This window comes from Podarcis muralis, chromosome 15 (genome assembly GCF_964188315.1).
Source record: "Podarcis muralis chromosome 15, rPodMur119.hap1.1, whole genome shotgun sequence".
Taxonomy (NCBI): domain Eukaryota; kingdom Metazoa; phylum Chordata; class Lepidosauria; order Squamata; family Lacertidae; genus Podarcis; species Podarcis muralis.
This window is the reverse complement of record NC_135669.1, coordinates 43,524,806-43,552,717: the sequence shown is the minus strand read 5'-3', so window position 1 is coordinate 43,552,717 and position 27,912 is coordinate 43,524,806. Positions and strand designations below refer to the sequence as shown.

Below are 27,912 nucleotides of genomic sequence, written 5' to 3'. Positions count from 1 at the left end.
GCAACGGGAGCTCGAACCGCCAACCTTCTGATCGGCAAGTCCTAGGCTCTGTGGTTTAACCCACAGCGCCACCCATGTAAATCCTGTCCCTCATGGTTTGTTCCCCCATTTTATTAGGTTAGGCAGAGAGCAAGCCATCTAAGGCTGAGCTTTGTGGCCGAGCGCTGATTCGAATCCAGTCCCTCCTGGGTCCAACCGTGTCCAATGACGACACAGCCCTGGAGGCTATAGACTCCTATGGAAGGGATCCAGCGGGATTGATAGACACAGATTTGCCCTTTCACAGACAGAAAAAAGAGAGGCTGCGTCCGATGAGCAGCTTTTAACTGCACGTATATTTTAATCAGCGTTTGCGCATGAGCAATGGCCCTCCTGCCTTGTCCCCCCCCCAGCCCCCCTCCCGTGGTTGCGGCTTTGCAATACAAGCATGGGGGGAGGGGACAGCCCCCCCATCCCGCTCCATTCCAGGGATCCCCAAAATTCATTGGCACGTCCTCACAATTCAGGGATGGTCTACAGATCTCCCCCTTTTCAAGCAGCTGACACTCCACCCAACTACATATTGCAGAGAACAACCCGCCCCCCCCCAAACCAAAGATGTGAGGCAACTCATCAGGGCCCCAGATAATTGTTCCGAGCCATCCCATAATACCCCACCTGTTCGCTCAGCACAGAGGCCACCCTCTGCTCTCCTCTGGCCAATGTCTGCCCCCGCCTGCAGGGTCTGTCTCTCCCCCCCCCAAAAGCAAGCAATGCCTCACCCCACTTCCCATCGCCCCCCAGTCTCCATTCAACCTCAAATCTCGACCCCCCGCCCCACCCTGGTCACTGCATCCCAAAACACACATGGAACACGCCCCCCCCAATAAAAATAACACAGTTGTCCCGTTCCGTGGCAAGGAGAAGGCAGGATGAGGTAGAGGGTGGGTGTCGGGCCCAGTTTTGGGATGGGGGGGGCAAGATATGAACTCTGATCCCTCTTTCCTTCACTCTCTCTGCCCCCTCCCTGAAAAGGTCTTGCCTGTCGTTCCAAAGCAGCTGAGATCAAAGTCCAAGCTTGGGGGGGGGGAGGTCAGGGTGGTGGGCCATTTCCAGTAGGCGGGGGTCGGGCGGGGGGAGAATGTCCCTGCTCCCCACTGCAAACGTCTGCTGAGCCATGGGAGAATAAGCAGCGGAGTCTCCGGGAAAGGGGAAAGATGCAGAATCCGGGTCTCCGGCGGAGGGTGTCCCCAGGCATGGCCAAGGCTGGTGGGTGGGTGGGGGTTTTTTCGGGGGGTGGGGGGAGTTGCTAGTCCGTCCCGTTGGTGAACTGGCAGAGTTTGTTTTCCAGGTCAGAGATGCGCTTCTCGTGAGCTTGGACAGTTTGCCGCAAGGACCGGATCTCTTCCAGAAGCTCCTCCAACGCAGAACGCTTTGGGGGGGGGGCAGGTGGGGAGAAGGGATGGAGAAAGAAAGAGAGAGGAAGGCAAGAGTTAGAGGAGTGGCAGGACCTAGGGGACCCCACCATGCTCCCTGGAAAAGGTCTCAACTCTTCGGATGGGGAAAAGCAAGCTTCTAGTCCACAGCATTTGTGAGCCTCCAACAATGTAGCCATTCGGGTCCATTCCACCGCCCCCTTGAAACTCCCACTAAAATGCTTTGGAGGAAACTGAGCAGCGTCAAAGTGCCTTGAAGGGCATTTTGTGGCTGTTTCTCCAACCACCACCAGGTGGCGCTGCAACTTGATTTAACGCTGCAGAGAGCGTTCCAGGCGCTTCACCTTTCATAGCCGTCAAGTTTACATCCCTCTCCCGCCCCTGAGGGGATGAGAAAAACTCACCGAAAAATTTGTGTCGCAAGTGGACTGGCTTCGCCGTGGCCCCGTGGGGGGCCTGCTGTCCAGGATGTTCTTTTTGGTGACCTTGAGCTCCCGGTTCTTGACGGGGACATAGCCGTCCCGTAACGAAACCAGGATGGGCTCCGCGTCCTTTCCCGACAGCCACTCGTCTGCCTCGAGTGCGGGTTCAGGCCCCGGCGTGTCAGGATATAAATCGTCTTGGAAGAGGTCCGACTGTCCAGGGCAGAGAGAAGGGAACAGGAGAGATTCCAGACTGCTTTGCCCTTGCTATCCATAATGCCCTCTGGCCTAAGATCTGGTCCATCTAGAACAATGGCTTTTGGGGGCCACACACACACCCCCCCGGTTCCATAAATTCACCCCCGTGTCCCCTACCCTACAAACAGCATTATTTAGAATAGCCACTAAGGAAGACAATAACACAATAACATTCAAAGCAGCAACAATTAATTGCACATTTGATCAAAACAAAATTTAATTCATTAAATAGAATTAGTGAACTTTCCCCAGCTTTTCAAAGTCTGATAGTCATTTACCCCTCCAGCGCACACACACACACACACACCACTGCCCCCAGGGGGCACTATTGCCCATTTTGGGAACCCCGGTTCTAGAGCGGGCATGGCGCGGGAGCCTCTAGCCCTCCAGGCGCTGCTAAACTACAATTCCCATCAAGCCTGGTTTCTGGGTCTGATGGGACTTGTAGCTCAGGTACCGTATTTTTCGCTCTATAGGATGCACTTTTTCCCCTTCAAAAATGAAGGGGAAATGTGTGTGCGTCCTATGGAGCGAAGAAGCCATAGCCCTGCGACCCTCTCCCGGCTGGAGAGGTGACACGCAGCTATGGCAGCAGCCTCTCCGCTGCGCGCCTTTCCGCTTCTCCCCAACCTGCTCTTTGGGGCTGGTGGTGGGCTTCCCCCCCCCCCCCGCCAGCCCCAAGGAGCAGGTCGAAAGGAACCTGAAGCCTGGAGAGGAGAGGGGTCGGTGCGCACTGACCCCTCTCCAGGCTTCCAAGGTAGCTGCCTGAAGGCGACTGAATGCACCTTAAACGGCAACTTGTTTTAGAGGGGGAAAACAAAAGGGGAAAATTCTCCCTGTCTCTGCGCAACGCCTCCTGCCACTTCGCTGAAGGGGCGCTGGGCAGAGAGGGGGAGAATTTTTTTTTCTTGTTTCCCCCCCTCTAAAACAAGGTGCGTCCTATGGTCCGGTGCGTCCTATGGTGCGAAAAATACGGTATATTGGGAAATTGATGCAGCCAGGGTGTGTGTGTGCGTCCAATAATGGTTCTTCCTCCCCCCCCCCCCCCCGGACATGCCCACGGTCCCCGAATCTTCCAATTTGCTCACCTTTCGTGGAACGGTCATAACAATGGGCTCGCATTTGCGCTCGTGCAGCTTGAAAAACCTGTTTCATGGGGGAGAGGCAAAGGGGGACACGAGGTCAGGTGAGACAAATTTTGCACACAGACGCACAGACACATCTCTGCATCCTCCATCACGCCAAGCAAAGAGTCAGAGTTTCGGGAGGGAATTCCCAGCCAGGCAAAAACCCACCAGGTGTGGGGCTGGTGAGGGAAAAGGGCTGCGGCCAGGGGAAAGTTTCGAGGGCCAGGAAGAGAGGCTTGGAGAGCAGCACCTGGCCCCTGGGCTGTGGCTCCCCCTCTGTGGGTTATGGGGCAGGCACAACCCTATCACCTGCGCTAGATTCTTGTGCCGCCAACACCTGAAGCATCAGCTCCCCGGACACTAGGCTCCCCCATCCACTGAGGTCGTGGTTATTTGGGGATTTTATTCAGATCCCACCGACCTAGATGGAGCTAGCAGCCATTGGGGAAATGGCCTTCTCGGTGGTGGCCCCTCCATCAGCGAAACACGCTCTCCGGGGAGGCCCACTGGGTGATTCACTGGTTATGAGCCGTTTGACAGCGGAAGGGACTCCCTTCCCTTTTGAAGCAGAGGTTGGCCAGCCATCCGCCAGCGACTCATTAGCTGTGATTCCTGCATTGCAGGGGGTCAGGCCAGATGACCTTTGGGGGTCCCTCCCAATTCTACAATTCTGTGATGTGATTCACGTCAAATTCAATTTGTGTCAGATTGGCACCAGCTGAGCTTGCCAATGGAGAGGGTTTCCAAGGTTTTCTCCTTTTCGAAGCCACAAACCTGCCTTAGGAAGGCCCCCCCCCCCGCCCCTCTCAAGCCACCCTCCACCTCTCGGACCTTGAGCCATACCTGGCAATCTCGCACTTGCTGACATCCAGGCCTCTCTTGGGCATGAAGCCCATCCCTCGCTGGGGTTCTTTGCTGCTGTAGGTGCTCAGGTAATGGACGTAGGGGGCTTCGTCCGTGATCTCAAAGTACCGGATGCTGCTATCCCCCTGCACGGAAGCAGGAGATTTAGGCTGGGAAGTAACTCGGCTTTTCGTTTCGTTTTTTTAATGAGTTAGCGTGAATCTCAGACATTTCAGGGTGCGAGGAAAAGTTCGCTGCGTTTTTATTAGCACGGAAGTTTGCAAAGAAAGATAGGGGGATGCCCTGAGTGGAGAAATTAATATAAATAGGGGGGAAATGCGCACACATTTGAAAAGCAGGGTAGGGCATGCCTTATGGGAGAGCTCTCTTTCTACAAATCAAAACTTAAAATAAAATAAAATCCAAAATAACTCAAAACATCAAAATATCTTTTTTTATAAAAAAAACACAACAAAACAAAACCCCAAACCCTCAAAATCTAAATCCAAAATCCAAAAAGCTAAATCCTTATCTTTGAGCATCTTCCCACTTTCCTGAAAGGCAAACTGCTTCGTTGGATATCAGTCCTGGAAGATCTTCCCTCAATGTACTCGGTCCACTCTTCCCCCACTTCCTTGTCTTATCCTCACAACCCTGCTAGGTAGACAGGCTGAGAGAGTGTGTGGCCAGTGTGTGAGGTCACCCAGGAGCCAAGACACTCTTACAGGCCGCTATGCTGCAGAAGTGTTGTTGCAAAAGGAAAAGGGAGGAGGAGGGAAGAGGAAAGCGAGCGAGCTCGGGTACCAATTCTAAGAATGCCCCAAACGGAAACAGTGGGAGAAATGGGGGGAGTTGCTCTCAGGGGCTCTAGTGCCCCCATCTCTTCTGCGGCCAGACAGGAACGCTACCGCCTCCCACTTTTTTTAAAAAACAAAAACAAAAAAACCTTTATCTTGCTTTAAACAAATACATATAAATATAGTTAACCAAAATAACAAAATAAAATTCAATAATAATAATAATAATAATAATAATAAAGCTAAAAATCTACAAAAAATATCAAAGTACATGGTATAAAACATAAGCCATTATGGGAAAGAAAAAAGAAAAAGGAGAGAAGAAGAAGGATGAGAAGAAAAAAAAGAAAAGACGAAGAAAAAAAGAAGAAGAAGAAAAGGAGGAAGATGAGCCAAAACACAAGAAGGCTCATCTATTGTACACTTCCGTCAAGGTCACAACAGATCATTATTCTTATCAATTCTCTCTATCTGCATTCCAAAGAATCCCTCATCTTGGTATCAGTGAACATTTCTCTCACTTTTTACCTTGCCACACAGGTAGACTATGCTGGAATCAGGGTCATAGAAGGGAAGGAGAACTCCGTTGCTTGTGTCCATCTCCTGGAGGGCTATGGGCTCCTCGAAGTTCTTCTACAGGAAGAAGGGGGTGTCAGGGCACAGGGGGCAAAACCAGACCAGACACAACCTGGGCACAGCAATCACACACACACACAAAATGGGGCTGGTTTCTCTCAGCCAAAAGCCCAGCACTACCCCTCCTCAGCCCCACAGCCCAAGTGGAAAGGGAGTCTGGATCTCAGTAGCGGAACCCCCCTTTGCACGCAGGTGGTCCCAGGTTCGAAATCTGGCATCTCCAGAAACCGGTAGCGTGGGATGGGGGGAAAGAGCTTCCCCTGCCAAAGGCACTGCCAGTCAGTGCAGGCAACACTGGGCAATGTGGAGAAAGAGCCTGGCATGGTATACAAAGGCGGCGTGCAATGTTTCGTTGGGCTCTGCCACTGAGCTCCATTGAAAGGCACCTCAAAGGACATCTAGTCTGACCCGCCCCCATTAAGCTAGGGACACACCCCGCTTCCCTTTGTCAGGCATTTGAATCACCTTCCTTTCTCCATCTTGACTTTTGGGTTCCTGTGCCGGGAGGGAGCCCAAGGCTCAAAACCAGGAGGAGCAAAGCAAGGAGACTGTGTGCCTCTGAGCATGTGCTGAGGGCCAGGTCATTCTTCAAGCACATAGCTGGCCTTGGAGTGGGAAGTCTGGCTGTGCCAAATGCCAGCTGTGTAAAGGCCACCCTATAAGGACGTGGGTGGTGCTGTGGGTTAAACCACTGAGCCTAGGACTTGCCGATCAGAAGGTCGGCGGTTCGAATCCCCACGAGGGGGTGAGCTCCCATTGCTCGGTCCCTGCTCCTGCCAACCTAGCAGTCCGAAAGCACACCGGTGCAAGTAGATAAATAGGTACCGCTCCGGCGGGAAGGTAAACGGCGTTTCCGTGCGCTGCTCTGGTTTGCCAGAAGCGGCTTAGTCCTGCTGGCCACATGACCCGGAAGCTGTACGCCGGCTCCCTCGGCCAATAAAGCGAGATGAGCGCCGCAACCCCAGAGTTGGCCACGACTGGACCTAACGGTCAGGGGTCCCTTTACCTTTAAAGGCCACCCTGTGGCAGCTCTGGGATTAACATTTCTCTTTGCGGTGCGAATGCCTTTCCCCTGCCCCCAGGTAGGGGCGGGGCCCCCACCTAGAAACCCCATCTCTTCTTTCAGAAGTCCCAGTTTCTATGTTTTGCACACTTAGGAGCACAGCATTCCCAGCATGCACTGCGATTTTCATGCCCCCCCCCCCACTCCCCACAAGCACACACGCCTCTGCAAATCCACACCACTGCAAATCCACACCACATGTTCCAGGAACATGGCATTTGCCTCCAATGTTGGCTCGATTAGAATCCAATGATCCTTATACTCAGGGGAATGTGGTAAAAGTTGGCCTCCTGCACAATGCATGATGGGGGATGAAGTCCTCAATGCCACCTGATCCGGCACTGACAAGGCACTGAAAAACTACATCTCCCAGGAAGCAACTAAGAGATGCGCCCTCCAGTGGCAAAACAGGGAAACGACGGCAGGTGAAAGGGATGAACCTCATAGTCACCTCTGTTAATTTCAGTGGGTCTACTCTGAGTAGGACTAATGTTAGCTATAGCCCACACCTGTCTTAGAATCTTAGAACTGGAGAGTTGGAAGGGTCCACGAGGGTCATCTAACCTAAACCCCTGTAATGCAGAAATACTTTGCCCAGCGTGGGACTCAAACCCACAACCCAGATGTGCTCTACCAGCTGAGCAATGCAAATTAGTTCAATTGCCCGCCTGCCTTGTCAGTGAGCAAGAAGCAGCTACGACACCTGATTTCTTTGTATGCGTGTGAATTAGAGCCGCGTTTCCCAATGTTGGGTCTCTGGCTGTTTTTTCAGACTACAATTCCCATCATCCATGGCTACTGGTCTTGCTAGCCAGGGATGATGATGATGATGATAATAATAATAATAATAATAATAATAATAATAATAATAATAATAAAAAATTTATACCCTGCCCATCTGGCTGGGTCCCCCCAGCCACTCTGGGCGGCTTCCAACAAAACACTAAAATACAATAACCTATTAAACATTAAAAGCTTCCCTAAACAGGGCTGCCTTCAGATGTCTTTTAAAAGTTTGGTAGTTATTTTTCTCTTTGACATCTGGTGGGAGGGCGTTCCACAGGGCGGGTGCCACCACCAAGAAGGCCCTCTGCCTGGTTCCCTGTAGCTTTGCTTCTCGCAGCTGGACCGAGGCCGTTTAGGGCTTTCAAGGTCAGCACCAACACTTTGAATTGTGCTCGGAAACGTACTGGGAGCCAATGTAAGTCTTTCAATACCAGTGTTATATGGTCTCGGTGGCCGCTCCCAGTCACCAGTCTAGCTGCCGCATTCTGGATTAGTTGCAGCTTCCGGGTCACCTTCAAAGGTAGCCCCACGTGGAGTGCATTGCAGTAGTCCAAGCGGGAGATAACTATAGCATGCACCACTCTGGCGAGACAGTCTGCGGGCAGGGAGGGTCTCATCCTGCATACTAGATGGAGCTGGTAGACAGCCGCCCTGGACACAGAATTAACCTGCACCTCCATGGACAGCTGTGAGCCCAAAATGACTCCCAGGCTGCGCACCTGGTCCTTCAGGGGCACAGTGACCCCATTCAGGACCAGGGAATCCTCCACACCTGCCTGCCTCCTGTCCCCCCAAAACAGTACTTCTGTCTTGTCAGGATTAAACCTCAATCTGTTAGCTGCCATCTATCCTCCAACCGCCTCCAGACACTCACACAGGACCTTCACAGGTTCCGATTTGAAAGAGAGGTAGAGCTGGGTATCATCCGCATACTGATGAACACCCAACCCAAAGCCCCTGATGATCTCTCCCAGTGTCTGCATGTAGATGTTGGGAGATAATGGGAATTGTAGTCCAAAACATTTGGAGACCCAAGTTTGGGAAACATTGAATTAGAGGATACAGGATGCTGGACCTTTGGATCCAGTGGGCATCTGATGTTTTTTAAAGCTGCCCTGCTGGAAATTATGGTGTCCCTCTGATGTTCCTCTGCGCATTAATGCCTTTGAGCACATGTCTCCTCGCCTGAACTTTGCAGCTGCCCTGGCCTGGCCTGTCTCCAAACACTCAGCGTGCTGGGAGAGGTGGCAATGTCGCAGAAAGCGCCCAGGTTCCTGGGCGGGGGGGGGGACACTCCACACCATGCGTGGCCCAGCTACCGGATCCCAGAGTCCCAGCTCTCGCTGGCTCATGCGAGTGAACCCCGTGGTGAAGACGAGTCCGTCGCGGGTGAAGACGGCCCTCATCGGCCGCATCCCTTCGTGGGGGGCAAACCTTTCCTGGGGCGAGCAGGGGAGAGAAAGGGTTAAAAGGGTGTGTCGAAAGGAAAAGCGAGGAGCCGGAGGAGGCGAGAAGGATGGAGAGAGAGAGAGATTGCCGGCTGGGAGCTGCTGCTGCCCCTGGAGATTTCTCAAGGAAATTTTTAATTTTAATTTTTAATAAAACTCGCTGTGTGGTGGGAGACCCCTGTTAATTCTCAGGTGGTTCTTTTACTCTAGAGGTGCGCCCCCAAGAGGCAAAACTGAGAAAAAGCCACAGAGGGCAGCATCAGATTAACCTACGTCATGGGGTTGTTGTGAGGCTAGAGAGGGAGAATTATGTACACCACCTTGTGCTCTTTAGACGAAAGGTGTGTAATAATAATAATAATAATAATAATAATAATAATAATAATAATAATACATTTAGAGCTCATTATTTCCAAGAATCCTGGGAACTGTAGTTTAACCCCCACAAAGTGCTACAATTCCCAGCGCCCTTAACAAACTACACTTCCCAAGATTCTTCGGGGGAAGTGAAATGGGCTTTAAAATGTAGGCTGTGTCCAGAGCCAGTGTTTCCTAACAGGACCGAGAAGTCACAGAGGAAATATGCTTCTCTGAACAAGGCCATGTTGTGAACTGAGGCTAAGGGCCAGAACCTAGAACCACCAGCAAAATCAGAATTTTTAAAAATTTAAATAAACCATTCCCTCTTATCTCCATTCACATCCATATCTCGCTTGGCAGCTGAAGATCATGGAACAGAGAGCAAGGGAAGCCCTACCAGATGGGCCTGGTCGCCTGGGGCGAGTTAAAACTGGCTCCAGGCAACCAGTTCAAAAAGTTTTCTAAATGACTCGGGGGGGGGGCAGGGCAGGGAGATGGTGAGCTGCCTTGTTTCCCCACCTGCCCCCCATTTATAATGAAAGCGGAAACTGTGGTCAGTACACATTTTTTGTAGGCCTTTGTTGTCGTTTAGACAGTTTCTATCCAAATGCGATTTTAGTTTTAAATGCAGTGTAAGGTAGTCTCTCGGGATGCGGGTGGCACTGTGGGTTAAACCACAGAGCCTAGGACTTGCCGATCAGAAGGTTGGCGGTTCGAATCCCCGTGACTGGGTGAGCTCCCGTTGCTCGGTCCCTGCTCCTGCCAACCTAGCAGTTCGAAAGAACGTCAAAGTGCAAGTAGATAAATAGCAACCGCTCTGGTGGGAAGGTAAACGGCGTTTCCGTGCGCTGCTCTGGTTCGCCAGAAGCGGCTTAGTCATGCCACATGACCCAGAAGCTGTACGCCGGCTCCCTCGGCCAGTAAAGCGAGATGAGCGCCGCAACCCCAGAGTCGGTCACGACTGGAGCTAATGGTCAGGGGTCCCTTTAACTTTTTAAGGTAGTCTCTATGGGAGTATACTGTATTCAATTATGGGGTATCAGAGTTTTTAGGGGCTAACCAGGCTGGGATAGCTGGGATAGCAGGCTTGTTGGTTTTTGAATGTCTGATGTAGATTTTGTCAATTTCGTTGTTCTGTATGGGACAATGACAATAAAGATTATTGTATCGTATTGTATTTTTTCCTCCAAAAATACCAGCGGTGATTCCCTGGTTGGTACTCTTCATTCAGTACCGGGATCTGGGTTCCAAGACACTCTCCTTCCCTCTCCTCTCCTCCTGCTGATAGAAAGGCCAGGATAGACCCCCCACCCCAAGAGAAACACACACACACACACACACACACACACCCCTCCCCACCATCCGCCATGCAGCCCCCTCCCCAAGCCGTACCAAGTCCCAAAGCGCTAGCTGCCGCTCGCTCATCTTGCTAAACCCGGTGGTGAAGACTTTGCCATCGGCCATGAAGATGGCTCGGACGGGACGGGCGCCTTCGTGGGGCTTGAATTTCTCCTGGCGGCCGCAGGGTTAAGCAGGTTAGGACCAAACAGAGAGATAGACACACACACACACAAGGTTAGTACAGGTCCAAGTAAGAGCACACTCCAGAGAGGGGAGGAAGAAGGGACACAGCTCTTTGCCGGGACAATCGCATGAAGGAAGAGCTCCTGCGTTCGAATCCTGCTCGAGGGCTTGGCCCAGGCACCTGGTTGGCCACTGTAAGAAGAGGCTGACATGGAGCATTCACATTCCTTTAACGTAGAGGTTTGCTTTCACGTTTGTGTGACTGCAAAACTGGGGACGAATCCTAAAGGAGGATGCTTTGGGTCTGAGGCAGAACCAGATTTGGCTTCGCAAACCGCGTCCCAGTTAACAGATCACAAAAAAGCCCAGTTAACTGGCATAAACAGACAGATCGGTGCTGTTTTGCCCCTTCCCAGATAGAAAGAGTCTGAGCTCACTGGGAGAGCATCTGCCTTGAATGCAGAATGTCTCAGGATCTTAATGGTATCGCCAGGCAGGGCTGGGAAATGCGGCCTCCTGCAACCCTGCCTTGCTGCTGCCAGTCAGTGCAGACAATACTGGGCCAGATGGACCAAGAGGAAGGCAGCTTCCTCTCCAAACCAGATATTTCTTTTGACCCATGAGGACTACAATCTTACTTCTCCTGCCACTGTATCTTCATCACGATGTGAGCAGGAGCACTCCGCGCCCCTGGCTCATTTGGGATGTCAAAGAGGCTCATCCATGAAAAAAGCAAAATAAAATAAAACACCTTGGAACTTCCTAGCTATTGATATCAGACAGGTGCCTTCACTGCCCTGCTAAAACCATGTTTGTTTAGACAAGCCTAAACAAGTGGCAAGCGTTTGAACCTGTTTTCAATTTATTGTTATTTTAACATTTTGAAAGTTTTAAATGATTTCTACAATTTTTTTCTGAGCGATAACTTTCTTGTTCTATCCCTTTTTGTAAACTGCTTTGCGGTTTTCTACAATCAAGCAGTGTATAACTTTTATGAAATAAATACATACATTTAAAAGCATCTCCAATTGGCTAGGCAATGCCCCACTGCTAAGCTTGTGGACAGTGTGGGGAGAAAAGTACCCCTGAGTGTGCCTGAAGAGTGGGTCTCTGAGCATGTGCAAAGTCTGCCCACCGCTTCTGCTACGAGCGGTCCAGCATCTCGGGAGCTCCAGCTCCCACTGTCCCCAACCATTGAGCATGCTGGCTGATGGGAGCTGGAGTCTAGCAACAGACCTGCAGGCCCACAGGTCCCCTGTCCCAGGTCCAAGGGAATCTGGGCCACGACGCTTACCCTTAGATGTCTGTCCCAGGGCAGGGAGGGGAGAGAGGGAAGGAGAGACAAGCCAGGGAGCAGGAGAGGCTGTCCACACATGCTCAGTGGCAGGCTAGGGCCAGCAGTGGCTACTCACTGCCACAACCAGGTGTTGCCGGGGGTCAATGATTCGCAGGTGCTTGTCCTTGCAGGTGGTGACAAAGAGGCTCCCGTTGTGGTTCCAGCAGACATTGTAGATGAGGTCAGTGTGCAGGTCATCCAGGGTCAGGAGCGCCTCCCCAGTGCCCACGTTCCAGAGGATGATGACGTTGTCGCCCCCTGCAGGAAGGGGAGTTGGGAAAGGGCCAAAATGAGGCATCAGTCAGGCTGGCGTGACAGAACAGTCAGCTGCGATGAGAGCTGCCGTCCTGAAACATTTGGAGGGCATCACATTGCGGGAAGGCTGATCTAGACAAATATCTTACTATATACATATACATGTAAGGCTGTCGTCACGCTGCAGTTCTTGCTGCTGCCAGTAGGTGGCCATGCCTACTCCAGCATGACAAAAGGGTGGCAGGAGGTCCAGGTGAGCTGTTTTAGCAGATGATGGGCCAGGAAGGCACTTGATGTTGTATTTGAATCCTACCTTTTCTCCTAGGAGCTCAAATCAGCAGCCTCTGCCGATCAGGTGTCCTCCAAACATTTTGGGCCACGATTCCCATCAGTCCTAGCCAGCCCAGCCAATGGCTTGGGATGCTGGGAGATGCAGGCTTGGTGCAGTGAGGGGCCTGAATCTGGGGAGAGGGTCTCACCTGCGCTCAGTAGGATGTTGCGTGCTGTGGGGTGCCAGGTCAGGATCCCCACACGCTTGGAATGCCCTTCGAGGGTGACGACTGGCTCCGTCAGGTTGCGCATGGGGATGTAGTCAGGGATCTGCCAGACCTGGTGGGACAAAGAGGCGGCAATGGAGACGGCGGCAGCTCAGAGGCATTCAGCACCCGCTCTGTGTGAAGAAGGTCCCTGGTTCTAGCCCCAATAGCATCTCCAGTTGGGGTTGGGATAAGGCTCTCCCTGTCTGAAACCCCAGGGAAATGCTGCCGGCCAGTGCAGACCAAACTCAGCTAAAGGGGCCAAAGGTTTGCTCCTATTTAAACCAGCCCTTTCATTAAGAACCATGAGGACTAGGAACCTGTTCCAATTTTAGGGGAGGGGGCACGGCAGCTCTGTGACAGGTCACCTGCTCTGCATGCAGAAGGTCCCAACTTCAATCCCTGGCAGCTTCAGGTAGGGACAGGATCGTCCCCTGGTTAAAACCCTGGAGAGCAGCTGCCAGTCAGTGTAGGCAATAGTGAACTCAATGGACCTGACTCCGGATAAGGCAACTGCCTACGGTCCCTGAGCTCATAAATAAAGATAAACACATACATTTTTAAAAAAAGGTTTACCATGGAGGACACTTTGGTGTCCTTTGCGAAAAGAGAAGAAAAAGGGGAGGAAGAGGAATTTTTTTTGGCAGGGGGGGATCAGAGGAAGCTGCCGCCTTCTTCATTCCCACCCCCACCCCCCCGGCCAAAGCCACAGAGCCAACTATTCTTAGTTGCTGAGTTGTCGTGCGGCAAGCTATTCTTAGCCCAAAATGCTGCATCATACCTAGCAAGTCAGACGCCAGGCTGAGGACCCGGCTGGCCAGCTATAAACAGCCCCTGACACCTTTTCCAGTGATTTAAAGGCTAACGGCCATACTCTCTGGCTTGGAATAGGAGGCTGGTTCTGCGCGCTTCGAGTCACGTGTGGAGGGACCCCAAAAACCCTGACCTGATGCATTTGAATCGTCTCCCCCCGTGCCACCTCCGAAAAATGCTGTTCTACTACATCCGGGCACCCAAATTGATGAGGTGTCTACAGGTACCCAACCACGTCCAGTACATGCCCCCTTTGCCGATTAGAAACATCCTTCCCTCTAAAAATAGTCTCCCTGGAGCTCCCCACACCTTTGCTCCAAAGGTGCCATCGCTTACCATGACTGTTGTGTCCTCAGAGGCACTGGCAATGACGTTGTCATTGTGGGGGCACCAGTCAATGTCCAGCACGGGGGCCGTATGCCCTGTCACCAAGGGGATGTTCTTGTCCACACGGCCGGTCTGTAAACACACAGAGATCTTGGGAGTTTCTGAGAAAGGCAGCCCTCCTCTCCCCACACAATTGACCCACAAAAAGGCGGCCAACCTACTAAAGGTTTCCTGACGCCTGCTCCTTGGGAGACAAACCTAGACAGCAACTTAAAAAGCAGAGACATCACCTTGCCGACAAAGGTCTGTATAGTTAAAGTTCTGGTTTTCCCAGTAGTGATGTATGGAAGTGAGAGCTGGACCATAAAGAAGGCTGATCGCCGAAGAATGGATGTTTTTGAATTATGGTGCTGGAGGAGACTCTTGAGAGTCCCATGGACTGCAAGAAGATCAAACCTCTCCATTCTGAAGGAAATCAGCCCTGAGTGCTCACTGGAAGGACAGATCCTGAAGCTGAGGCTCCAAGACTTTGGCCACCTCATGAGAAGAGAAGACTCCCTGGGAAAGACCCTGATGTTGGCAAAGATGGAGGGCACAAGGAGAAGGGGACGGCAGAGGACGAGATGGTTGGATAGTGTTCTCGAAGCTACCAGCCTGAGTTTGACCAAACTGCGGGAGGCAGTGGAAGACAGGAGAGCCTGGCGTGCTCTGGTCTGTGGGGTCACGAAGAGTTGGACACGACTGAACAACTAAACAACAACAGGTCGCAAAACCTTTTTCAGCCAACAGTGAAGTATACAGTGGTACCTCAGGTGACATACACTTCAGGCTACAGACTCCGTTAGCCCAGAAATAGTGCTTCAGGTTAAGAACTGTCTGTCCTTGGCCCTGAGATTCAGTGGTGTAGCGGTCAAAGTGTCGGGCTAGGGTAGGGGTCAGCAAACTTTTTCAGCAGGGGACCGGTCCACTGTCCCTCAGTGGGGGGGCTGGACTATACGGTGGTACCTCGGGTTACATATGATTCAGGTTACATATGCTTCAGGTTACAGACTCCGCCAACCCCTAAATAGTATCTCAGGTTAAGAACTTTGCTTCAGGGTGAGAACAGAAATCGCGGTCCGGCGGTGCGGCAGCAACAGGAGGCCCCATTAGCTAAAGTGGTGCTTCAGGTTAAGAACAGTTTCCGGTTAAGAACGGAGCTCCGGAATGAATTAAGTTCTTAACCTGAGGTACCACTGTATTATCAATTCATAGAATACTAAGAGTCATCAGGGGGACTCGTGGGTCATCTAGTCCAGCCCAGAGCTAGAAGAATCTAGAGTTAGAGCATCTCCAGGGGGTGTCTGTCCAATCTCTGCTTGAGGGAATGCTCCAGGGCCCAAACTTGTTTTTGGACTACAACTCCCATCATCCCTAGCTGGCAGGACTAGAGGCCAGAGATGATGGGAACTGTAGTCCAAAAACAGCTGGAGACCCAAGCTTGGGAAACACTGGTCTAGGCAAGTGGATCCATCACTGAACTGTTCTTACCACAGAATCGTAAAGTTGGAAGGGACCCCGAGGGTCATCCAGTCCAACCCTCTGCAGTGCAGGAGTCTTGAACCCATGACCCTGAGATGAAGAGTCTCATGCTCTCCCACCCTCTGCCTTAGCCGCACGACCTTGAGAGAGCCGGCCTTGTCAGGCGGGCCGATCCCCCTGCGTCACGCAGTAAACAGCCCAGCTGGAAACCTGACCTGTGGAAAAAGTGATCCCCCCCCACCCAACTTCCTGCCATCATTTCAATTGTTCCCGAAGTGAGTCATTCATTATTGTGAGCACAGCGCTGTCCCCAGAAAGGCCAACTGCTCTCGTCCGTCTCTCAACCGCCGCCTGGGAGGGGAGGGAAAGTTTTGGACCTGGGTGAGGCCCTTCGGAGGCCGGGAGGGCACCAGCGGGCACCAGGAAGGAAAAGAGAGGGAGAAAGGAAAGCGAGGGATGGAGGGGGGGCAGAGGTCCTGCAAAGACAAAGCTGGAAAATGGACACATCGGAGGGGTTTCAATCCACATTTCAACCATGTCTTACTCAGAGCTGATCGGCCGAAATTCACGGACCCAAGATGAGTCACTCCCTTTGTTTTCAACGGATCTGCTCCGGGTAGAATGAGCGTTTTGTACAAGCCCTTGGGGGTTTTATGACGTCCTTTGAATTGGACGCAGCAGCGTAAGACATAAAACGGCGAGTTACCCTCACGTACAAAAGGAGCCCTGCCTGTGAGCGACACAAAAGCGGGAGGAACTGCAAACAGATTGGAGGACAAAGTCAAAAAACTGAAAAGGAGCTTTGCTTTAGCCAGAGAGCTGCAGCAATGAAAGAAATCTGGTTCATAGAGAATAAATTATTATTATTATTATTATTATTATTATTATTATTATTATTAAACAGGATTCTGAATCAGGGTGTCAAATCTCCCTCCCCTCAATTATGTAGGATGGCTGGATGCAAAGCACATTGGGGCTACTGCATCTTTAATATATATGTGCAGAAGGATTTTCCTGCACAATTAAAGGTGCAAGAGTCCCCTGTGCTCATGTAAGTATATCAGAAGAGCCTGGTTGCTGGATCAGGCCAGCGGCCCATCTAGTCCACCATCCTATTCAGTGGCCTAACAGATACCATCACTAGCCTCCTCGGGGAAAGAGACCTGTCCTGTTGCAAAATGCCAGCAAGGCTGATTCTGTAAGCAAATCCTTATAACAACTACCACAATACCATCAACTGTTCCAGCCTTCCAGATAGCCTGTCCAGAATGAAAAACCAGGAGGGGGGGCAGCATTTTACATAAAGCTCCAGTCCCGAAAGACCAGGGAAGGAGAAGCTTCTTGGCCATTGACTTACGTGGCATCAACACAGGTTTCCCTCTTACTCCTCTCCATATTCTAATGTTTCCATCAAACCACTGGGGAGACACTTTTTTTCTTTAAGTTTTACAACGTTTACTTTTTAAAAAAGTTTTTCAATATTTTTAAGGTTTTAAAATAAAGTTTAAATTTTATTTTCAATTGCACTGTTTTAACACACATGGGGAGTTTGCCACCCTGGGCTCCTTTGGACATAAGGACAGAATAGACATTTAATCAATAATGATCAGTGGTATTCAACCAAGAGGTCCAGTTCCCTCCAGAAGTGAGGTTACAGGGAACCAGGCAGAGGGCCTTCTTGGTGGTGGCACCTGCCCTGTGGAACTCGCTCCCTTCAGATGGCAAGGAGATAAACAACTATCTGACTTTTAGAAGACATCTGAAGGCAGCCCTGTTTAGGGAAGTTTTTAATGTTTAATGCTGTACAGTATTGTGTTTTTAATATTCGCTTGGGAGCCACCCAGATGGGTGGGGTATAAATAAATTGTTGTTGTTGTTGTTTTAATCAGAGTTAGACCTACTGAAATTAACAAGCGTGACTCAAGCTGCAAACCTACACTCATGTACCCACGGAGATCTATGGGGCTGACTTCTGAGTAGAACTGTACAAGATTGCAAACTAAATTAGGTCCATTAATTTCAATAGGTCTACGCTGTGTGAAACATAAGTTGAATAAAGGTAAAGGTACCCCTGCCCGTACGGGCCAGTCTTGACAGACTCTAGGGTTGTGCGCTCATCTCACTCTATAGGCCGGGAGCCAGCGCTGTCCGCAGACACTTCCGGGTCACGTGGCCAGCGTGACGAAGCTACTCTGGCGAGCCAGAGCCGGACACGGAAACGCCGTTTACCTTCCCGCTAGTAAGCGGTCCCTATTTATCTACTTGCACCCGGGGGTGCTTTCGAACTGCTAGGTTGGCAGGCGCTGGGACCGAACGACGGGAGCGCACCCCGCCGCGGGGATTCGAACCGCCGACCATGCGATCGGCAAGTCCTAGGCGCTGAGGTTTTACCCACAGCGCCACCCGCGTCCCTGATATAAGTTGAATTTCTTAGGGACCCCTGACCATTAGGTCCAGTTGTGGCCGACTCTGGGGTTGCGGCGCTCATCTCGCTTTATTGGCCGAGGGAGCCGGCGTACAGCTTCCGGGTCATGTCGCCAGCATGACTAAACCGCTTCTGGCGAACCAGAGCAGCGCACGGAAACGCCGTTTATCTTCCCGCCGGAGCGGTACCTATTTATCTACTTGCACTTTGATGTGCTTTCGAACTGCTAGGTTGGCAGGAGCTGGGACCGAGCAATGGGAGCTCACCCCATCGCGGGGATTCGAACCGCCGACCTTCTGATTGGCAAGTCCTAGGCTCTGTGGTTTAACCCACAGCGCCACCCATAAGTTGAATACAACCTAGCAATAATCAGCACCATCACTGCAGAAACACAAGCGGTTTCTTTATGTATACCCTACCTCGCCTCTAAGAACTTCAGGGTGACGTACATAGCTCTCCCCCCCCCCCACTATACCCTCAGAACAACCCTGTGAGGTAGGTCAGTCTGAGAGTGAGTGGGTGGCCTGAGGTCATCTAATGAGCTCCGTGGCAGAGCAGGTATTCGAACTCTGGTCTCATGCCCAGAGTCTTAGTCCAACCACGACATCACACTGGCCCACAATTGTGCAGTTCAAGTTGTAACCAGGAAGGCGGTGTGTTGAAAATGCTTATTATGCTTAGACGCCTCTATACATTTGTGTCGATGGGTCTGCTGGAGTTATGCGAAAGAACTCTGTGAGGTTGCAAAACGTCTAAGCCGTAGGTTTATGAATGGAAGCGTCATTTGATTCACTTAAAAGGATCAAGCTATTAGTAACAGCTAGGGCCACGTTTGCTATCTTTTATAAAACAAAATAAAAACCTACTTTCACCCTGGTGTGTTACTGTAATTAGGAAATGTACGAGAGGGAGATACTAACATTAGCGGGGGAGTTTTTAACAGTAAGTATTCATTGAAAAATCAAAACCCTATCGCAGAGACATAAATCTCCAAAAAAGAAGGCGGCCCTGTTAAGGGAGGACTCAATGATCTTCAATCAGTTCACTGGTAAACGGATTAATCAAGCTGCGGTTACATCAATTAATCAGCCGGCAAATCCATTTAAATTGGGTGACAGCCTCCAGATTTTAGAAGACCAGGAAATTATGTTGCTGGTTTAATACAGAAACCTAATTTATTGAGGAAGGGCACCTTTCGCAACTCATTTCTCCCCACACACCACTCCTGCAACTTTATGGGGACGCAAAGGGGGTGATATATTCAGATCCCCACAAAGCAAAAAACGCTTTTTTCGATGTCCTTCTAAGCAGCAGCCCCAGCCTGGGCAAGGGGCCTTTTCATTCTTATGGTAACACAAAAATGGCCCCATCAGAAAAGGGAACGGCAGGTGGTCTCCTTTCTCCTACAACCACACATGCGCCCCCTGCTGAGGCAGCTGGGACCCCCCCCCCCCCGAAACCCTGCTGTGCCTGAGGATATTGGGGCATGTGTGGTGGAGAGATAAAAAAAAACAACTATTGAGAATTCAAATACAAGGTTGCATAACAATAAGGGGTAATAATTCTTCCCAAGAATGGATGCAGAAGGCAACCTCTCCCCCCACAAAAAAGGCTAGGATTGAGCTAATGCACAGACACCTCTGGCAGTTTTTCATAGTCACACCGAAAGGGAGATTTTTGATCAATTCTGCTTCTCCCAAACACCGGGAGGTGAGAAGCAAGGGTGCCCAGATTTCAAGGTGATGCTGGACCAAAGTACAGGTGATACACAGACGCGGCAAAGGTGAGTCAGGGCTGTACCCCTTCCAGGGCTGTCCCACGGAAGATGGAGCAATCTTGTTTTCTCCTAGGGGGGGCCCCGAACCAATGGCTTCAAGCAGGGGTCAGCAAACTTTTTCAGTTGGGGGCAGGTCCACTGTCCCTCAGACCTTGTAGGAGACCGGACTATATTTTGAAAAAAATTTTTTGAAGGAATTCCTATGCCCCACAAATAACCCAGAGATGCATTTTAAATCAAAGGACACATTCTACTCATGTAAAAACATGCTGATTCCCGGATCGTTTGCGGGCCAGATTTAGAAGGTGATTGGGCCTGATCCGGCCCCAGGGCCTTAGTTTGCCTACCCATGGCTTCAAGTCACAAGGAAGGGCACCCAGCTAAATATCAGCAGGAACTTTCTGAGGGTGAGAGCTGTTCGACAACAGAGCCTTCAATGGAGGTTTTAGAAGCAGAGGTTGGACGGCCATCTGTCACGGAGGGTATAGCTGAGATTCCTGCCTTGCAGGGGGTTGGAATGGATGACCTTCGGGAGTCCCTGCCAACTCTGCAATTCTGTGACTCTGTGAACTGTCTGAAGGGCATTAGACTTCCCACCTCGGCTGAAGTGGCTACCAACGTGAAGCTCTTCTACCCTCAGCAAAAATATTACCTTGTTCGGCAGGGATGAGGGGGCTGCCCTCCATAAGAACATAAAGAGAGCTTAGTGGATCAGGCCAGTGGCCCATCTAGCAGAAGCGATCTTAGGATAGCATGACCAGCTTTGCTGCATTGGGTGCCAGCGGCATAGAACTGAGGGCAAGAGGCACGGGGCAATTTTAGCACCACACTGCAAGATCAAACCTCTCCATTCTGAAGGAAATCAGCCCTGAGTGCTCACTGGAAGGACAGATCCTGAAGCTGAGGCTCCAATACTTTGGCCACCTCATGAGAAGAGAAGACTCCCTGGAAAAGACCCTGATGTTGGGAAAGATGGAGGGCACAAGGAGAAGGGGGCGACAGAGGACGAGATGGTTGGACAGTGTTCTCAAAGCCACCAGCCTGAGTTTGACCAAACTGCAGGAGGCAGTGGAAGACAGGAGTGCCTGGCGTGCTCTGGTCCAGGGGGTCACGAAGAGGCGGACACAACTAAACGACTAATCAACAACAACAACAAAGCCATCCAATTTGTCAGCCGTTACTACCTCCTGCCGCAGCGAGTTCCATGGTTTAACTATACCCTGAATGAATATGGATTTTCTTTTCCCTGTCCCGAATCGTCTAATGTTCTGCTGGGAGTTGTAGCCAACCACCTCTGGACTACAACTCTCAGCAGCTCAAGTGTGGCTGGGGATGATGGGAGTTGGAGTCCAGCAATGAAGAGGGGTCTGCTAGGTACCCTCCTTCTGTTGAGACAAGCCACAAAACTCCATCCACACTCCAAGGCAGAAGACAACTGGCCCACCTCGCAGGATTGTTGCAAAGAGATAAGGAATGCAAAGTGCTCCGAAATATATAGATCCCACCTTGCAGGAGAAGAATGGATGCTTTTGAATTCTGGTGCTGGAGGAGACTCTTGAGAGTCCCATGGACTGCAAGAAGATCAAACCTCTCCATTCTGAAGGAAATCAGCCCTGAGTGCTCACTGGAAGGACAGATCCTGAAGCTGAGGCTCCAAGACTTTGGCCACCTCATGAGAAGAGAAGACTCCCTGGAAAAGACCCTGATGTTGGGAAAGATGGAGGGCACAAGGAGAAGGGGACAACAGAGGACAAGATGGTGGGACAGTGTTCTCGAAGCTACCAGCATGAGTTTGACCAAACTGCGGGAGGCAGTGGAAGACAGGAGTGCCTGGCGTGTTCTGGTCCAGGGGGTCACGAAGAGTCGGACACGACTAAACGACTAAACAACAACAACAACACCTTGCTGGATTGTTGCAGAGATAATGAATGCAAAGTGCTTTGACTATATAGATATTGAATGCTATGCAAATCATTATTATTAGCCAAAAACCCATTCACAATCATCAGCGCCCCCCTCCCTCCAAACATGCTCCCTCCTGCCAGTGGTGAGTGGCGAACGTACCTTGGCCAGGGGCAAAACCATGAAGGCCCCCCCGCCGCCCGACTCCACAATGATGGCCACGAATTTGGGGTTGACGGCGCAGAAGGAGCTGTCCCACGTCACCTTGGAGACCCGGATGTCCTCATACATCTGGTCGGCCTTGACCGGCTGCCCAAAGACATGCCGGAACTTGCTCTGGCGCACCACCCGGCGACTCATGGCGGAGGGATCCTGCTTCTTTTGGGGGGGGCGGCAGAGGGGAAGGGCAGACACAGAAGGAGAAAGAGGGGGTCAGCAGGGGACAAACAGAAGATGCAGACCCCCAACCCCAAGCCAAGTCCGTTGACCGACGAGATCGCCTTGCCCCATAGAGCGCTCTGATCTGAGGAACTGGCCTTGGCACAACCGCTCTGTAGTGTGGCTGCGCCTGCACCTCTGGAACTCCCTGCCTCTTGACGGCAGGCAGCTGCCTTCCCCGTACTCTTTCCGGCTCCTCCGTAAACTTTCCTGTTTAGATAAGCCTCCCCAGATGTTTAGAAAGCCGATGTGAGTTTTCACCTGTTTTTAGTTTGCTGTTATTTTAACTTTTTTGAAAGTCTTATATTACTGTCGTCAGCTTTCCTCAGTGATATTTTGATGGTTTGATCTTTTCTGTATACTGCTCTGAGTTTGTTTTGTGTTGCCGTTTTTTTTACAATCAAGCAGTACACAAATATTTTAGGAAACAAATAAACCCTTCCAAAAGACCTGAAAATGGAACCCACATGATATACCCCCACCTTTTAATATTAAAATCCCCTCATTTTTTTATTGTAAATAAGGGGGAGTTGCAACAAAGTGTTGCAGCGCATCTGCCTCTCCCCACAAGAGTGCCCCTGTTCAGGGATCCAGCCACCCATTATTTTTTCCAGGATACTCTATCCCATACATCCCATTTTCATTTTTCATTCCCTCCCCTTTTCCTCTCCTTGGCTATTTTTAATTTTTTGGGGTGGGACGTGGGACAGAGAGAGTGGGGGAGAAAGCTTAGGTATTTCCCCTCAATATTTTTTCTGCTTCTGTAAACTCCAGCATCTTCTCACACCTTCCCCCCCGTCCCCACCCCAACAGCAATTCCATTTTCACATCAATCCCATCAGGGAGTTAGTATTTTTTTTTTCAAAAAAACCCCCCAGCAACAACCCTGTATTGCTCTTGCACTGCTAATTCAATCACAGCATTGATAAAATTCAAAACTGGTGCTATGAACTAGTTATGAAAATAAAGAAAATATATGTGTGTGTGTTTGTTTTTGTCTATATCACACAACATATATAGACACAGCGAGAGAGATATCAATATTGTTTGTGTCCAATGCTAATCTGGCTCAGAGTAGACCCATTTAAAGTAATGGGCATGGCTAACTTAGGTATGTTCATTTCAATGGGCCTACTCTGAGTAGGACTCACTTGAATACAACCTGCATATTTTTGTTTTTGTCAGTTATACATAAAGTAGTATAGTTATTCCATTATTTGCCCACTGTCAAACCTCAGGCTATATAAGTGCCTTGGGGCAAGGAACTAGCTTTTCAATTTTTCATTTAAGGAGGGAGCCACTAGCTCCCTCCTTAAATCACAGCTGTCCTCTGCATGGACAGATGTGCCTCTGGGGTGTTTCAAGGCAGTTCATGGACCTCCTCTCTGCCACAGCACTAGAAGGTAGACGGGACTTATTAGACCCATACTGCAGATGGGAGGAATGAGGCCGAGAGCAAGAGAAATGCTGTGGTTTTCCAGCATTGACCTAGTAAAGCCTACAGCTAATTGAGACTTCTCACCCCAGAACTCTGAGCTTTCAATGCCTAAAACTGTGCCCTGGCATGCACATTTCATCCTGCAGCCAGGAGTTCCACTGATTCCAGAAGAACATTGTTTTGCTGGGCCAGAGCAAAGCCCCATCTAGGTCAGCACTGTGTCTCTGCAGCAGTTGGTCAGATGCATCATGGACTCTGATGTGCAAGGCACGGCGGGGATTGACTGGCCCCTCTTTATAACCTCAACACCTGGTATTCACAGGTAGGCCACACCTGCACATGGAGGTTTTGTGAAGCTGGCATTGCTAACAGTAACCCTCCTCCTGCTTTGTCCAGCTCTTCCAAAAAAAGCCACCAATGCTAGGGGCCAAAACCATGTCTTCTAGCTGTAAAATGGTAAAGGTAAAGGGACCCCTGACCATTAGGTCCAGTCGCGGACGACTCTGGGGTTGCGGCGCTCATCTCGCTTTATTGGCCGAGGGAGCCAGCATACAGCTTCCGGGTCATGTGGCCAGCAGGACTAAGCCGCTTCTGGCGAACCAGAGCAGCGCACGGAAACACCGTTTACCTTCCCGCCGGAGCGGTACCTATTTATCTACTTGCACTTTGACGTGCTTTCAAACTGCTAGGTTGGCAGGAGCTGGGACCAAGCAACGGGAGCTCACCCCATCGTGGGGATTCGAACCGCCAACCTTCTGATTGGCAAGTCCTAGGCTCTGTGGTTTAACCCACAGCGCCACCCACATCCCCTTTTAGCTGTAACTCGTAGTTAATAGTAATGAATTTTTATCAATGCAATTATTATTGTTATAGTCATATCCCACCTTTCCTTCAAGGAGCTCACAAGGGGGGGTGCACATGGTCCGGTCCCCCCCATCATATCCTTGCAACAACCCTGTGAGGTAGGCTAAGCTGAGAGAAACAGTGACTGGCCCAAGGTTACATCCCATGAGCTTTCACAGCTGAGCGAGGATTGAACCCTGGTCTCCCAGGTCCCAACCACTACACCACACTGTCTCTCTCATTTGTTGATCGTGCAAAGGGGCTCTCTTCCCTCTGTTCTGAGTCTCTGGCCAGGTTTCACTGCATGACCCCCACGTTCCACCAGCACGGGGAAAAGGGGGAGAAAGATCTCACTCTAATGGGTCTTGAGGTCATTTTTGTCAACCCAAAAAGCCCCCCCGAAAGAGCCCCTCTAAGGTCGGCTCCCTGAAGGGTGCACACTCAGGCGTACACACAACCCAAAGTCCTGGTTGCAAAGACAGACACCAATCTTGCACAGAGATGATGGATTCAAGTTGCAAGGAAGGAGATTCTGACTAAACATTAGGAAGAACTTTCTGGGGGTAAGAGCTGTTTGACTGTGGAATGGACTTGCTTGGAAAGGTGGTGGACTCTCCTTTCTTGGAGGTTGTTGTTGTTATTATTATTATTATTATTATTATTATTATTATTATTGTTGTTGTTGTTGTTGTTGTTGTTGTTGTTGTTAATACCTTGCCCATCTGGCTGGCTTTCCCCAGCCACTCTGGGTGGCTTCCTGTGTATATAAAACCATATTCAAAACTTCTTTGAGCAGAAGTCGGATGGCTCTCTATCATGGATGCTTTAGCAGAGATTCCTGCATTGCAGGGGGCGGACTAGATGACTCCCAAGACCCCTTCCAACTCTACAATTCTATGATTCGATGTCAGTTCCTAGATATCCACTTGCTGTTCCTATGTTTACACACACACACACACTTTCTTAGGCAGCGCCATCAGCATGCATGATGCTTAGCTTAAAGGCTACAAGAGGACAGGGCTCCTGTCCCTGATGGGTGTTACAATCTGAAATTGAACATTGCAAGGAGGGAGAGAACAGGAGAGCAGTGGGGTGTGTTTAAAACGTTGTAAGTCTCAATGGGGCAGGGCTGGGGAATGCCTGTGTCCCCCCTTGTGGCAAGCGCCCATCTCGCTATCGATTCTTAACACCGAAGATGCTGGCTGCTGGGGGTTTAGGAGCCCAGCAAGATCCGCAGATGACCTCCAGCCCTAAATTAGGGCACGTTAAGCCACACTAAGACCCACAAAAAGCAAACATGAGTACCTAACTTAATTTCTTTTATTTGTTTCCTTTGGCTATTTACATACCACGAAATCTCTAAAGTTTAAACGTGGCATAGAAAAAAAGATCACAAGGCAGGCGGAGAGACAGACAGTGAATAAAATCAATGGGGCGAATGGGGGTGGAATACACACAGAGACAAACCCACCAATTTAAATGGGTCCGTTTAGTTGGGTACAGGCCTAAGTAGTTATTAACTCACACACACGCGGTGGGTCATGCAAAGCACAGGCACGGGTATCGAACTCGACAGTCCTGGCATCATGCACGGGAAACGCGTACACGCATTCACCTGATCGTGTGAACGCGCAGGAGGTGCAGGCAGAAAGGTGGAAGAAGAAAGCCCCCCCAAGGACCTCTGCGCGAAGACGAAACCCGCTCCGGGGCTCCGGGAGGGTGGGGGCGAAGAGGAAGCGCTCCTTTCCAGGGAAGCCACCGGGGTTTTTTTTTTCAATGGGCCCTCGGAGAAGGCGGCAAAAAGGGTCGAAGCCGGAACTCCTCCCCGGCGCTGCGGCGGCTATAGAAGGCGAGGCGCTCTGCAAGGCAAACCCCAGAGGTCACTTTCCTAATATAGCCTGGCTTCTGCGGCGGCTCTGAGTTTGGAGCGGAGGGGGGAGGGGATATTGGGGGGGCCTGGCTGGCGGGGGGGGGGGGAAGCATGCCAGAAGAGCTTCCTTCCCGTGTGCACGGATGGCCCGTCTGCTGAGCAGCCTGCAGTTTTTTGGGGGGCGGAAGGAAAGAAAGGGCCCCCCTTCCCTCTCCATTTTACGCACCTGCGCCCAGGTCTCTCCAAGGGCGCACGGCGTTTGGGGAGGTTGGGAGGGGGGCGTCCTGCGCCTTACCTAGACTTCCAGGGATCGGGGGCGCGGGAGGAGGAGGAGGAGGAAGCGGGGCGCCGTCCCGGGGCCTGGGGACTCTCTGCTCGCTCCGTCCGGGCGCTGCCAAGCTGGGTGGCGTCCTCCGGGGCGGGCGGGCTGGCACGCAGCGCCTGGCGCAGGGGCCTCAATGCGGCTGGAGGGAAGAGCAGCTGCTGCTGCTGCTACTGCGGCCGCCGCCGCTGCCGCCACCATCTCAGGTCTCCAGCGCTCGCTTCTCTCCCCCCCCCCGCCCCAGCGAGGGAGGGGGCGACAGCTGCGAGCCCCCCTCCTTGGGGAATGGGCGGCCGCCTCCAGAGGCCCAGCCAAGCCCTGGAAAGGGCATCTGGCAAGGGAGAGGAGAGACCCCCCCTCCCCTTTTTAATACAGCTCCCGGGTGTGTGATAATTTCTCTTTTTAAAAGCAAGCCCCGTTGGGCGAGCAAGCAGAAGGCTGTATCGCAGCCCCCCGTTTGCAAAAGGGCATGAAGGCAGAGCGCTCTCTCTCTCCTGCCTTCTTTGCCTTCGAAGATAGACTGCGACTGGATGGGAAGGTTCCACTGGGCGCTCACTAAGGATTTGTAGGCACAGGCGCCGTGGGCAAGCAGGATTGCTCGGACTAAACCTCACAGACATAATGGAATTGCGCCGACTAGTTATTCTAATACTGTAACTGTTTCAGAATTGACACCAGAGTTTGGGTTTTTCCTCTTCCCACCCTGTTGCTTTCCCCTTGTGTTGTGAATTTATTTATTTTTTTAATTCTTCAGCTACATCTGTTTTTTTGTTTATTTAACACCTTCTCTTTTTTAGCCTGTCCTCCAGACACTGCAAGGTTCGGTACATCCATGAAGATATATAATGCATTTTTTTAAAAAAAACAACAACGTTTTAAATGTATGTGCATGTCAAATAGGTCCCATCTGGTAGTGCTGAGGTTTAATTTATTGGGAGAGAAAGGAGGGGCAGGTGGTGGGTAAGCACTCTGTACAGAGATGGGCTGGAAACATTTTAAATGCTTGATATACTCACCTTCAGCCTCACTGTAACCATTAGTTGGTGTTGCCCCCGTGTGAACCCAGAGGACACATTTAAAGCTGCTTGTTTATCAGGGTGGTGCTGTGGGTTAAACCACAGAGCCTAGGACTTGCTGATCAGAAGGTCGGCGGTTCGAATCCCCACGATGGGGTGAGCTCCCGTTGCTCGGTCCCTGCGCCTGCCAACCTAGCAGTTCGAAAGCACATCAAAGTGCAAGTAGATAAATAGGTACCACTCCAGCGGGAAGGTAAACGGTGTTTCCGTGCGCTGCTTGGGCTCGCCAGAAGCGGCTTAGTTCTGCTGGCCACACGACCCGGAAGCTGTACGCCAGCTCCCTCAGCCAATAAAGCAAGATGAGCGCCGCAACCCCAGAGTCAGCCACGACTGGACCTAATGGTCCAGTTACCT

At 51.0% G+C, this 27,912-nt stretch overlaps 1 protein-coding gene across 5 annotated transcripts; it reads right to left on the bottom strand.

Annotated features, from left to right (window-relative positions):
- Nucleotides 1-97: 97 nt before the first annotated feature.
- CORO6 (coronin 6) lies at nt 98-26,816 on the bottom strand. 5 transcript variants are annotated; one of them, XM_028708257.2, is made up of 12 exons: nt 26,456-26,816; nt 25,906-26,149; nt 21,734-21,949; nt 13,956-14,078; nt 12,750-12,879; nt 12,092-12,273; nt 10,548-10,667; nt 5,391-5,495; nt 4,066-4,211; nt 3,184-3,241; nt 1,820-2,050; nt 98-1,411 (listed from the first exon to the last, which is right to left on the bottom strand). In XM_028708257.2, the coding sequence occupies exons 3-12, from the start codon at nt 21,929-21,931 to the stop codon at nt 1,289-1,291; spliced, it is 1,416 nt and encodes a 471-aa protein (XP_028564090.1). In that variant the 5' UTR covers nt 21,932-21,949; nt 25,906-26,149; nt 26,456-26,816; the 3' UTR covers nt 98-1,288. The 5 variants fall into 5 exon arrangements, with proteins under 5 accessions (XP_028564090.1, XP_028564095.1, XP_028564092.1 ...); XM_028708256.2 differs by lacking the exon at nt 10,548-10,667 and adding an exon at nt 8,667-8,786 and having other exon boundaries at nt 103-1,411; nt 26,456-26,812; XM_028708259.2 differs by lacking the exon at nt 10,548-10,667 and having other exon boundaries at nt 100-1,411; nt 26,456-26,813.
- Between the last annotated feature and the right edge of the window lie 1,096 nt (nt 26,817-27,912).

Coding starts and splice junctions, on each gene's coding strand:
- CORO6 (XM_028708257.2), bottom strand. CDS start 21,931: ATGAGTCGCCGGGTGGTGCGCCAGAGCAAGTTCCGGCATGTCTTTGGG. Junction 14,079..21,733: donor TGGTTTTGCCCCTGGCCAAG/GTACGTTCGCCA, acceptor GTGTGTTTACAG/ACCGGCCGTGTGGACAAGAA. Junction 5,496..10,547: donor AGCTAGCGCTTTGGGACTTG/GTACGGCTTGGG, acceptor TTCTTCCTGTAG/AAGAACTTCGAGGAGCCCAT.